The following is a 13,756-nucleotide window of genomic DNA, read 5'->3' on the forward strand; positions in this document are numbered from 1 at the left end:
CCTTTCCCACCCCTATCTTCCCCTCCTGTTCACCCTCCCTCTCTTGCCTCTCCTCTCTCCCCTTTCCCACATCTGCATCCACTAAGAGCCTCCAGCTGTAATTTAATATTTGCATAACCGTCACCTTGAGAGGACGCTTTCTTCATCTCACCTCCCCTTCCCTCCCCCCTTTTTCTCTCTCCCGTTTCTCTGCCTCTCTCTTTCATTCTCTCTCTCCCTTTCCTTCTCTTTCTCCCTCCCTTCTACCCCCCCCCCCTTCACTCTCTCTCTCTCTCTTACCACAGAAGGACCAGCATGATCTCACATGCAAATTCACCTCTTCTTTTTTTCAGCCAGAGAGATTATTTCCTGGAGGCATTCGGCGTGCCCCTCCCCTGCTCCAGAGAATGAACTTCTGTGGAAGCTCAGAACACATTTTTGTTAAAGAGGGAATATTCCACGTTCCGGTTTCGATGCTCCAGGAAAACAGAATAAAATGGATGAGTTCTAAATCTGGCGTTCTAGGGTTTCCGGTTGCGTGGTGGAACCCTTTATAGGAGTTATATCTAGGAGGTGAAAGTGACCATACACTTTGCCTCTGGTGATAACGATGATGCGGCGCGGCAGGAATCCCTCAGTGATGTCATGTCTGAACATGCCTATCCACACACAGATGATGTCGTCACGATCCGGCCATGTTAGAGTTGACAGAATTAGGGAACTTTCTAAACACTCACACCAACACCATAACAAGCCCACACGCTTAGAAACATCCAGAACGCTTAGAAACATCCTCACAAATACAAGTCAAAGTACATTCTAGCGTTTCTGTGCATGTACTGTAGCATGGACTTCATCGCAAGCTTTTTTGCACTGCACTCCTCCTTTAATGAGAGTTTAACGACAGCAACTTGAAGCAGACCGAGAGGAAGTCTTCCTTTGCGCTCTCTCTCTCTCTCTCTCTCTTCCCGTAACAACATGCTGAAGGAGGCATTTTTGTGGTGGGGCCTCCCTACAGTTAGCAGACTAGCAATTAGCAGCTGCATTTGACTAGCGTAGCAATTAGATCTCTCAACTTAACTCTCAACATATCCCTTACATAGGTCACAACCCAGAGCCTCAAATCAACTCTGAAAATAGCCCTAACATATAGAGGACACCATTACATATAATGCTGAACACATGGCTAACAGAGGTCACACATGTTGGGTTGTACTGTAACTAAGATACCATGCTGTTTTATGGGACCTGCAAATGGTGTGTGGATGTGTTTGGGGCCATGCTAAGGTCAGAGCAGGGTGATTCATGTAGTATGTTCAGGGGAAACAGCCCTACCCTCCACCCACCTAATATCTGCTTTTTGAGTTTACTTACACACACACACAAATGGGGGAGTAAGAACCTAAAACACAAGAAAGTAGGAAGGTTTCCATTACCAAACATCACATTCAACCATGAAAGAGGCCACAGGCTGGACAGTTTGTAGTCGTTACACACACACACACACACACACTCACACTCACACACACACACAACCGAGGGTAGAGAGGAATAACAACCGTAGAGAAGGGGCACCATGTTCCAGTGGTCCACATCTTAGCTGCTTGCTTTGGAGACGGCAGTGTTCTCTGACTCACTACACTCACTCACACAAGTCATTCTCATGACTAAGACCTCCCGATTGACGACATTTCAACAAACACATACACACACACACACACACATACACACACACACACACACACACAGGCCTGTAGCTTCAAAAAGTCATCACTCAACGATACTGGACCTTAAGGCGCTGAAGTACAGGGGCATACTGACATACGGCAAACATCAATCCTCATGCAAATCACCAACACACCCTCTCTTTCCCTCTCACACACACACAGAAACACCAACATACTCCCAGTTCCTACGCACAGGAGACACCATCCTAAACCATATCAATTATTTGTCCACCTGGTGATTTATCAGTTGTAATTGTTAAATATTAAACTGAACATGCAAATTCTCTTCATTGTAGGAGTGGTAGCAGGGTCATATATTAACAGAACAGGGAGCAGAAAACCTTCTGATTGAGACTGACCCAACCCATGGGGTTAGAAGAATAGAAAGTTGCCCCTACCCATTGATAAAGGGTCAGATAGATCTGAGTGCTGATCTAGATTCCATGTCCATGCTATTCATTCTGATCTAAAAAGCACAACAGACCCTAGATCAGCACTCCTTTGATCACTCCTAAGATGCTTTTGGAAAGTCACTGAAATATGGACATTGAGCGTTAGAGTGCTTGACAGGCAGGGCCGGGGTGTGCCCATCTGGGACTGTTCCATTGGTTCCATCATGCCAGGAAAAGTCAGTCAGTCAAGCAGTTAAGCGTTTGAAATGACTTCAAGTACCGTTTGAGCCTCATGTCCACAGAGGTTTGACAGTCCAAAGGCATCCCCACATGGGTCTACTGATGTGCCTTACACCCAGGAAACAGCTTCTGTGCTGAGAGAGAGAGAGAGAGAGAGAGGTGGCCGTTGTCTTCATTATAACAGAGCAATCGGACCCCGGGTCCTTGATTAGGGGGAATTTCCACATCAATAACAATGTCTGTCCCATCTGCTGGACTTTGGAATCCCTGGTCAGACAAAAGAACATAAAACACTTTGAAGTCTGCAGTTGTAGTTGAGATTGTGTGTGTGTGTGTGTGTGTGTGTGTGGGGTGAGGTGGGGGGGTATTTGCCAAGGGCATAGCTGTTTTGCCTTCACACCTGCTGAAACTTTGAGCATTGCAAGTCAACTGTGCATATCTTCACAATGGCGAGTGCTCAAACACCTGCAGAAAGGCACGCGCGCATACACACACACCCACCTCTCCTCACCAATAACCACCAGAGGCAGTTGTATATAAGTACACAAGTGTTCTTTGTCTTTTATTACTTCATGACACCAATTTCAAATGTACATCATATGGGTACCGTCCTCGTCATTTCACTGTATCATACAGTTATTTACTTTTTAGAGCATATTCCAAAAACAAAAGAAACTAAAACCCCAAAATCTTAACACCCACTTTAGGAAACAAAACAAAACAAACAAAAAAAAATGGACAATTTCAGACACACCGCAACACAGAAAACGTGACAGGGAGGGAATCATCATCATCATATCATCATCATCATCAGTGTTCTGTAACTTCACATTTCCAACATAAACAAACAAACCTAAAAAATGGTAGTGATAATCATAATGTATCATATATATATATATATATATATATATATATATATATATATATATGACTCTGAAATCAAAACACAAATAAACAGAATAAAAGAGAAAATAATAATAAAGTGAAGTGCAAATTTCTTTGGAGGTTGGAATAAAGTCGTAAGACATAAATAAGTTATAAAATAGTGACTATCAAAACAAAATGATGACAGAATTGACGAAAAGAAAGGCAGACGATTTTTTTTTTTTACTTCAAGTAGGCAATTTCCTCAGAGCCATGCATACATACATACATACATACATACATACATACATACATACATACATACAGGGCTCTGCAAACTGTCCTTTGTGATGGCACCAAAGGTTCTAGAACAACCACATTCTAACATTACCAGAACCGGGTGAAATACATGACATGTTAAATACAGTTAAGTTCTTTAGCTGCACTTGATTTCATTTGCCTGGTGCGATGGTGCCAATTGATGTTCAAAAGATGCAAACTAAAAGCAAAAAAAAATAATCAAGTGCACCTCTAGTTCTTTCAATAATTGACGCATGTCTTTAACCCGGGTCTGAACATGACCAACATTCTAACAAGGATAAGAAGCAACTCTCATAGAAACTTTGGTGCCAATATGGTGCCCGTTAAAATTCTATATCAAACCCAGTTGGCCAAACTCAGTCTCTTTAGGAATGCGTCTCAATGGTGTCAAGTGGCTTCATTTCACGTCTTGTCTCCATGAGTGTTGTAGATCAGAGCAGATTGGGGAGGTTTAAGCAATATGCTAATCGCACTACCTTCTGATAGGCCAAGTGAAATGTTCATCCCCTTGCTTAAACCAATCCAATCTCCTCAGATCTACTCAGGTGTCTCGGAAGGAAAGGGCTGGGGGGGGGGGGGGGGGGGGTTGATTTGGGATGTAGGTTGTTAAAAATGAAGGAGAGAGGAGACGAGGAAACCATAATAGACCATTAGGATGCACCCTGACTCCGGCCCTGGGCGGTCCCAAACAGCAGAGGCTCATGGGATATGTGCAGTCAAATTGGGTGGGCGGATCACTTCTTCCTCTGGAACACGTTGGCTAGCCCGACGGCACCCGACGTGGTTAGCTGACCCATCTTGCTCAGGAACTTGGTCTTGGCGTCCTCGCCCACGATACTCGCCGCGATCGACACAGAACTGGAGGGAATCAGAGAAAGACAAAACATAAATAGGGAATGTACCAATAGCAAGCAGACTTAGTTAGCATGGGGTTGTCCATACTCTATACAGGCATTTCACTAGCTAACTAGAATGCTCATAGAGTCTGGCGACAATGCTTTGAAGTTGTCGTTCCATCGGGTCATGAGGGGGTTGACTTTACGCTGATTGGGCGACCCCCTTTTTTGATTGAGCTATCACGTCGTCTTGTTCATCCAGCCCGCCCCTGAAGTCTGGCAGCTGTGTACAGCTGCACCGATAGGAGATGCTCCCTCTGAATGATCCATCTGGTAACCAATCAGGATGTATTCTACCGTTGGAAAAGGGATTCAATGAGAGGTGGAAAAAGAAACCTTCTCGCCAGACCTTGTAGGTGCGGGGGAATGCTGTATTACGTGCTGTCTGGCAACCAGGCTAAGACTTAGAAACATTTTTTATTTATTTATTTTTTTAATGTTTTGAAATACTTGCGGTGCATTCGATGTGGCTTTCCTGGCTTATTGAAACCTTGAGATGATGAAATCATTTGCAAAAGTGCAAACCCTTCCTACGAGGCGAGCCAGGCAAGCTAAATCAACCGTACCAAACACTTTTTCACCCAGGCAATTTCTCTCTGTCTCTCTCTCTCTCTACAAACCTACTAAGAGAACATTCAATGCTTGGTTGTTTGTTCTCTCTCAAAGAACCTAAGATAACAGTTTTCACTGTATGCACTTCAAGACTGGTGGATGGTGGTGTTGTATTACATGTCCCCCCCCAGAAAAAGACCCTATAGTCTGTTCTATAGTGACGGACTGTTGGACTACTTCCTCTTTTTTTAACGGAGTGACTGATGGGACAGATAACACTTCTAGGTAACAGATGGAGAAAGGGACTCCTATATAACCCTAACCCTAACTGACTCACAACAATCTCATCGAGCCTGGGTCAGTATCTGAGGCGTGATTGTGCAATTATCTTTTATTTGGGACTGTTTCATTGATGTCATTGTGCAGTGGTACCAGGATAACGAAATCCAATTTCTCAAAGTATTTGATGTAAACAAACCTATGTAAAATGACCCAGGTCTGAGACAAAGGACAGGATTTCACATACAGTGTATATGTGTGTGTATATATATATATATATATATATATATATATACCACTGCCTATTTAAGTATTGTTGCTGACCATGTGCATCCCTTCATAGCCACAATTTACCCATCTTCTAATGGCTACTTCCAGCATGATAATGCACCATGTCACAAAGCAAAAGTTGTCTCAAACTGGTTTTATGAACATGACAATGAGTTCAGTGTTCTTCAGTGGCCTTCCCAGTCACCTGGTCTGAATCCAATAGAACACCTATGGGATGTGGTAGAACGGGAGATTCACAGCCTGAAAGTGCACCTGAAAAATCTGCAGGAATTGCGTGATGCAATCATGTCATCATGGACCAGAATCTCAAAGGAATGTTTCCAACATCTTGTGGAATCAATGCCACAAAGAACTGAGGCTGTTTTGAGAGCAAAGGGAGGCCCTACCCAGTATTAGTATAGTGTTCCTAATCTCGGTGAGTGTATATAATGAATAGACTAACGTAAGGTTGATAAATGTCAGAGTTGTGTAGGAATTTCATATCTACAGTGCTACTGTAGGCGTAGGCATACCAGGACACTACAACGGAATGAATATTAACTGTATAGACTGTCAAATGTTAATGAATACGTTGAAAGATGTTTAGAGTTTAGATTGGAAAGTTTCAAAAGGACATAAATAACTGCTGTTTGTCAATTTGCATGATAAAAAGGATCTTAGGTTATAATTTAACAACGCATGAAGGAAAAAAGACAAGGACCATCCAACACAAATGAGGCAGAAAATTACTATGCATGAGTTGCTAGGCTACAGCAACAGAGTCAACTAGAGGTCTGAGTGCACACACACACACACACACGCGCACACACACACGCGCACACACACGTACACGTACACGTTGTGTTTTTAGGCTTTTTATGATCCAGAGACACATGTTCACAAGATGCAGAAACCTCTTTCAAAGACACCCACACTGGGCTCTGTCCCAACACTCTTACCCTCTTCTCCTCCCTAGCCGCCCCTCCTCCCGCCCCTCCTCTGCTTTCTCTCCATCTGTAAAAGACACCCACCCTATGGGCTCCGTCCCAACACTCTAACCTACCCCCCCCCCCCCACACGATGGCAGTTACACCGCTCTTAAATGGCTTCCTTCCCCTTTCCTCCTCCCTAACCGCTACTCTAAAAGGACACTTCTGGTGGCATTTATACCATGTTGTAACCCAGGCTTTTACATTTTTGATGTGACCAGACTAACTGATCTCTCTTGCCAGGGCCCAGTCTGGAGCCAAGACCCAATAGGCAATGGGGGACACGCCGAGTCTGACGGGGCAGGGCCAAGTGTTGGTGCGGAAGGCTATGTTACGAGCTAGCATCTGGGTTTCCCTCAGTGCTCCGCCCTAGGCTGGCCACGCTGTGTGTGTGTGTGGGTGTGTGTGTGTGTGTGTGTGTGTGTGGGTGTGTGTGTGTGTAATTATGGCTAAGCAGCTCCGACCATACTGGGTCTAGGACAGTCGAAGTGCAAAACCTGTCCAAACCAGTATAACCTAGGATAGGGGAGAGGACTGGCTAGATCTGGAGGGGTGTGTGTGTGTGTGTGTGTGTGTGTGTGGGTGTGTGTATGTTTGTGTAAGCTAGTTCTCACCCTTGTGCTTCTCCGATCCCTCTGTTCTCCACCTTGATTTCACCTTCCTTGATCATGGAGCTCAGGATGCTCTGCAACAACAACAACAACAATAACTATAACAACAACACACACAGACTGTACAAAGGTGCTTTGGGAATGACGGTTTCCTTCAAGTAGTTCAGTCAGGACATTTTTGAGTACGTTTCAGAAAAACGGTAACACATTAGGTTAGGCGTCATTGGATGGCTCCACTCTGATGTCGCGTCTCGTTGTTCTTTCATACGATACGTGGGTTCAGCTGTCCGTCACAACCGGACGGCCAGCTGCCCTTCTCCTTAAAGTGCCCTGCCTGAACCTACGTCAACTTCACGTAGGTCATTCCCACAGCGAGTGGTTCTGTGGTGAGGCATAGGGAATTAGAGATCAGCTGGTCTTTGGCTGGCATGTGAGTAGGGTCACTTGCAGGTTCATTCCATAAGATTTCCACACACACACACACACACACACACACACACACACACACACACACACACACACACACACACACACACACACACACACACACACACACACACACACACACACACACACACACACACACACACACAAATAGATTGATGCTGGACCAGTGTGCGTGTATGTGTAATGTGTGTGTGTGTGTGTGTGTGTGTGTGTGTGTGTGTGTGTGTGTACCTCGTGTTCAGGGGAGAGCTGTTCCATGTCTGTCCTCAGACACCTCAGGCCTGGCAGGAAGTGATTCACCATCAGCTCCTCAGAGATGACTGCAGACAGGAAGTTAAGGATGAGGACAACTGAACACCAATGCTTCTAACTGGCCAACCAAACTCCCAACACAATACGACACGCATGGTTCAGGACTTATCCACTACAGTCATTTCACCTATCGATCCGCTCCCAAATTGCTTGCGGGCGTGTCACACACTGATGATGTCACTCGCTGCCCCAACATGATGATGTCACTCGCTGCCAACTCGGGCTGTGGGGGGTTTAGCCACTGAGACCAGTACTACACGAGACCCCCAGAACAGCTTGCTGTCAAAACACAGTTTAGGCTACTAAAGACCCACAGCCCCAAGCCTCAGCCCGCTGTGTGTGTGTGTGTGTGTGTGTGTGTGTGTGTGTGTGTGTGTGTGTGTGTGTGTGTGTGTGTGTGTGGTGGCACATACTGGAGGTCACCAGAAGGGGAGGTTGGAGAGGAGGTTACGCCCTTGTGGAACCACCCCATTCTGGGAACTCTCTCTCCCTCTCTCTCTCTCTTTCTTTTCTCTTTCTGAGGGCTGTGGTCCCTCTCTCCACCCGGCCAACCCTGTAATTACCTTCTAGCCCCAAAATGTAGGGAGTTTGTTTTCCTTTCTCAACTCGCCAAGCAAATACTGCAGTAACACAGCAAACTCACTCGCACACACTCACTCACTCACTCACACACACCCACAGTTAAAACATAACAAATATCAAAGACACTGGTAGATGCCAGGGACCAAAAGTGCTCTCACACACACACACAGACACACACACACAGTTAAAACATAACAAATATCAAAGACACTGGTAGATGCCAGGGACCAAGAGAGCTCTCACACACACACAGACACACACACCAACCCACCTCTATTGACCATGTTATTTTGGGAGGTTAGATATATCACCCTGATTGAAGCTGGACAGGTCCAGTAAAGCCCTGAACCACAAAAGACTGATCTCTTCAAAATGTGTATCCCAAGTGTACACTACTGTGACTGCCTCTTGACCTTAAAACACTGTTATTCTAAAGACACTGAATCATGACTATAAAAGTTTCATATACAAAAAAAAAAAGATCTCCACTGAAAACTAGCCAACTCCAGTTCTTGGACCAGCTCTTCAAAAATATAATTATCAGGAAGGACACGTGCACAAACCAGACTATAAACTATGCCTTTAAGTGTATTCCATTTTTAACGCCCCTTTAAGACTTGACAAGGTAAGACATTTGCTCGCTGGTTGCTCCTTGAGTTTTATCCTTTGGGTGTGTGAGCTTATACAACCATCACACACACACACACACACACACACACACACACACACACACACACACACACACACACACACACAGTAAGTGAAGGATACAGCAGCAGGACAGGGCGCTGTAGGCCTCGAACAGCTGTGTGGCGATGTCGATCCTCTTAGTTTCTGTAGCCTGGCTGTTGTTCCCCAGAGCCAGCTTGTGGAGATGAGGCAACACGACTGAAACACAAAGACCAATAGAAAGTATGATTGTGTGTGTGTGTGTGTGTGAGTGTGTGTTAGAGTTAGAGTTTTTGGCACAAGCCTGTGGGGTCCCGTCTGACTACTGCGCCTACTGCTCCCTCTCCCCCCCCCTCTGCTCTAGTCAGTGATAGATCACAGCAGCACCGTCTGTTCAATGAAATGTTTTTGTAATTGTTACTTTCGTTTAGGCTATATATAAAAGAGAATATTATCTGCAGAAATAATGCAAATAACTGAGTTTGGTTTTTGAGCACTTTTTTCGTTTACATTCTCTCACTGTTTCTGTCAGTCCTAATGACTGAATTGGTGTTTAAAGGCAACGGGATTTTTTTTTTTAAACATTCCCAATTGGCTAACGTGCCTCTGCTCTGTCATGCACTCTTTGACCTGCACCTGACCAAGAGTATCAGATCACCTGACGGCATCGCAATCTCGCTGTGTGACGCCGTCTCTCACGGAGCGCTATTGGCAATGCTTACAAACACACAACACAGGCGGACAACAGACAGATTTGGCTCATTGGGAGAAGTACTGGGACAGTGACACATTGTTTCTTCTTTTTGATTCTATACTCCCAACAGTTTGAAATCAAACAATTACTCAGGAGTCAAGTACAGATTCTCAGCTTTTATTTTAGCGTATTTGTGTCCATATCGGTCTCGCCATTTCGAAATGAACTGTTGATTTCGGAAAGCCTAAGGTTTTGCCTCTGTTTCTGCTAGTTTTATTATTTTGGTTTTTCAGCCTAATAATGGCTTCCTTGATTTCACCGACACCTCTTTGGTCCACATGTTGACAGAGACCAATAGCAGACTCCAAAGGCAAAGCCTAGAATCAGTACAAAATGTTGACAGCTCTCTTATGACTGCACAAATGATGTGACCGAACACACCTGACTTACCAGAAACACCTGTCAACACAATTGTCCCATTATTTGTGGTGCCTAGTCCCCCCTAGACACCTTGACAGGTGTTTCTGGTGAGTCAATGTACAACTGTGTATAAAACAAGTGTTGTCATTTCTAAATGTACACAAATACCCTCAAATAAAAGCTGACAATCTCTACTTGATCTCATAGTCATTGTTTGATTTCAAATCCAAACTTTTAGAGTATAGAGGCAAAAGAAGTAAAAATGCATCACTGTCCCATTACTTACACAGGGCACTAAATTAACTAAAGGTGAGTTTTCAAGCAGTGTCTCTCTCCACTCTTCTCAGCCAGTGGCTTTCTCCTCTCCTTATTCATTTTTGCACTGCAATTTTGCTGTTATGTGCAATGGATAAAGGGACGGCTGTCTTCTAGACTTCTCTTCGGGCTCAGGCTCAAGGAAATGTCTTCAATGTCGGGCTCGGGCCTAACCTCAATGGGTTTGGGTTGGGCTGAATTTTTCAGGCCCGTTTCAAAGTCGTGTATGTGTGCGTGTTTGTGTGTGTGTGATACTCACACTCGTCTCTGAAGCGTGGTTCAGCGTTGGGTCCCACCCTACCGAAGGTCCTGATGATCTCCATGTGGAGAGAGTGCTGGTCCTGGTACTGAGGATCCTCTAGGAACGAGGCCAGCTGCATCTTCACACGCTCCAACAGCTGACCGACACAGTGAGGAACACACGCACACGCACACGCACACGCACACGCACACGCACACACACACACACACACACACACACACACACACACACACACACAATGACTGAACCATTCACTAAAGCCACAGTCTGTGAGACTTTCAATAAATTACAGCGATGAAATTCAGAGTCTGTGAGGACTTTAGGGGTCGTCCTACTAGTCAACCCCACATCCACGCCAGCTTCGCTGTCATTAACATTGTTGGCACAAATCTTATTATCTTAGATTAGCCCGCCCTGACACATCTTAACAGCCAACCGCGAACCGCTACTGGATTCCATAAATAAACCTAATGAGATCTGTGCAACTGTCACCAATTACCGCTAGGATAATCTCTATCATAACCAAAAAACTAAAACACTCTCATCACAGGACACTTTGTAAACCCAAAAAAATTTAGTCTAAGGTTTGATAGAGAGAGAGAGAGAGAGTGAGTGAGTTGCGAGAGTGAGTGTGCACGTGTGAGTGTGTGTGTGCATGTGTGTGTGTGTGTGTGTGTCCTACCTCTTTCTGTGTGACGGTCTCCATGATGGTGCCAAAGGCAGGAATAGTGGATATCCTCACTGAGCTAAAGGTCAGAGAAGAGTTAGCACCAGCCACAGTCGTGCTTCGACCATAGATTTAGAATGAGTAGAAAAGACAAAGTTCCCCGCTCCACAGATTTCTGCCATCTCTTGCCATCCAAGTATGCCCATTTTTAATATACCTTCTACACAACACCGAGGAAGGCAGATGTAAAAAGAAATTCAGATTTGAAAACAATATAGAGATGCCGGATGCTTAGAACAAGCATCCATTCCAATTGGTACTGAACTACAAATATGGCCGCTGTCGCTGTACCCACCACCGAATGCTGGTTAGAATGGGAATGCCAGTTCTACTTACTCTAATTCGTTGCCTTCAACAGTACTAAAAGGATGCGGTGACAAAATACACAAAAAAAAAACACATCAATCAACTCAATGGAATCAGGTGGTATAAAGCGAGGTTAATGGTTGATGTGAGGTCATTCGGCGGTCAGCATGGATAGGGTGGAGAACGTAACCAAAATGGAACCCGGGGCGGATGGAGAGGAGACGGAGGAGACAAGATGGGGGGGGGGGGGGGCTGCATCCCAATCGTCTAACGTGGCTCCCTGTTCCCCTTGTCCTTTTTCCTTACCATCCCTACCGTCTGCGCTGATGTGAAATGAACTGGACGGAGTGAAGGTGCTGAAGAAGCACGACATAATGCTTTTCACCCGTCAAATGTTTCCAGTTTCCAGATCGGCGCAGAGGAAGGAGAGGAGAGGAGAGGAGAGGAGAGGAGAGGAGAGGAAGCCACTTCAGACCAATCGAGATTGCGGCCCGGATTTGGAAGTTTAGGGCGAATCTCAAGAGTCTCTCTTCAGGCTCCTCGCGTGCTCTCCCCCCTCCCCCCTCCCCCCTCCCCCTCTCGATCTCCTTCTCAAAACGCATCGGAGGACGAGAGGATCCGAGGTTCCTTCCCTCAGACCTATTCCTCCGAAGCGTTTTGAGGAGGAGAGAGGCGGTGTGAGGAATCGGGGGGGTTATCAGGGAGGGGGAAAGACTTTTGGGATGTCAGCCTTTTGGGAGAAGGTCATGTTCTGCATGGGGATGACACTCACAATTCAGGCCCGTTGGACAGTGTTATGAGAGCCGGGGCGGCCCGGCGGTCAACTAAGGCTTCACTCATGCCTCGGAGAATCAACTGCAAACAGCCCACCGGAGAGAGAGGGAGGGAAAGGAGGGAGGGGGGGGAGAGAGGGAGGGAGGGAGGGAGGGAGGAGGGAGGAAAGGGAAGAAAGAGAGGGAGAGGGAGAGTGAGAGTGAGAGTGAGAGAGAGAGTGGGAGAGAGAAAGAGAGAAAAATGGGGATGGAATGGGGAGGGAGGGAGGGAGGGAGGGAGGGAGAAAGGGAGAGAGAGGAGTAAAGACAACCAGCCAGGACCTGTAGGGTGGGTAAGGGGTGGACCGCTAAAAGGGGCGGGGTTAGGAGGAGGGGGGAAGGGGGGGGGGTTAGGGGTTATAGACGAGCATGCTGGGACGTCTCCACATCTAGCCAATGAAAGCACACTACTCTGTGTTAGTGTCGCACACTGACGATGCGTACAGGGCGAATGGGTAGTAGTCACAAGATGGTCATGCTAGAAAGGACACCGTTGGGTTTAGGGTCAAATTAGGGTAAGGTTAGGGTGTAGAAAATTGGTGTAGAAAATCTCATTTGTTGTCAGAAAGCGCCATCATTTCTTCTTTAATAACGCCATCCTTTCTAGTATAAGAACATCGTGACGACCGGGATGGGAGCTGAGTGACGCAGGCTGATGATGCAACGAGAGCGAGCGGTGGTTAGTGTCGCACACTGATGATGTGGGTGTTAGTGATGGTGGTTATTCACATCAAAAGAACCGCACACGGTCAACCACACCTTGACCACAGCTAGACCAACCCCAGAGAGCAATGATACTGCAGTCAATCACACTTTGGATGGGGACATGTGTTCATTAAAAGTCTAGGACTTTTTTGCTCTAGATAAGAGAGTCCGCTACATACACATATGAAAAGAAATTCTCACAGGTGTGAATTTTGAAAACAAAATCCTTGATTCAGCTGAATAGCTTTTCAAACTCTGACTGTTCGATTCAATTGTCACCATGCATTCTCTATGAGCACATGCAACCAGGCAAAATATAAAGTCTTGAAAAACAATGATTTCTGCAACCAGAAACATCATTTCCTTTCCCTGTATATATATATAT

At 45.7% G+C, this 13,756-nt stretch overlaps 1 protein-coding gene across 8 annotated transcripts in view; it reads right to left on the reverse strand.

The window, feature by feature from the left end:
- Positions 1-2,868: 2,868 nt before the first annotated feature.
- Positions 2,869-13,756, reverse strand: part of relch (RAB11 binding and LisH domain, coiled-coil and HEAT repeat containing) — a 37,218-nt gene continuing 26,330 nt past the window's right edge. For 3 of the 8 annotated variants that reach the window (XM_083666958.1, XM_083666956.1, XM_083666955.1), the window contains 7 exons: positions 11,885-11,908; positions 11,504-11,567; positions 10,819-10,957; positions 9,233-9,349; positions 7,799-7,887; positions 7,124-7,194; positions 2,869-4,381 (listed from right to left, as the gene is read on the reverse strand). In XM_083666958.1, coding sequence (XP_083523084.1) covers positions 4,258-4,381; positions 7,124-7,194; positions 7,799-7,887; positions 9,233-9,349; positions 10,819-10,957; positions 11,504-11,567; positions 11,885-11,908 — 628 coding nt within the window. In that variant the 3' untranslated portion in view covers positions 2,869-4,257. Of the gene's footprint in view, positions 4,382-7,123; positions 7,195-7,798; positions 7,888-9,232; positions 9,350-10,818; positions 10,958-11,503; positions 11,568-11,884; positions 11,909-12,626; positions 12,710-13,756 lie in introns of all 8 variants that reach the window. The other 5 variants (XM_083666962.1, XM_083666960.1, XM_083666957.1 and 2 more) reach the window with 2 other exon arrangements.

Source organism: Argentina silus (genome assembly GCF_951799395.1).
Source record: "Argentina silus genome assembly, chromosome: 1".
Classification (NCBI taxonomy): domain Eukaryota; kingdom Metazoa; phylum Chordata; class Actinopteri; order Argentiniformes; family Argentinidae; genus Argentina; species Argentina silus.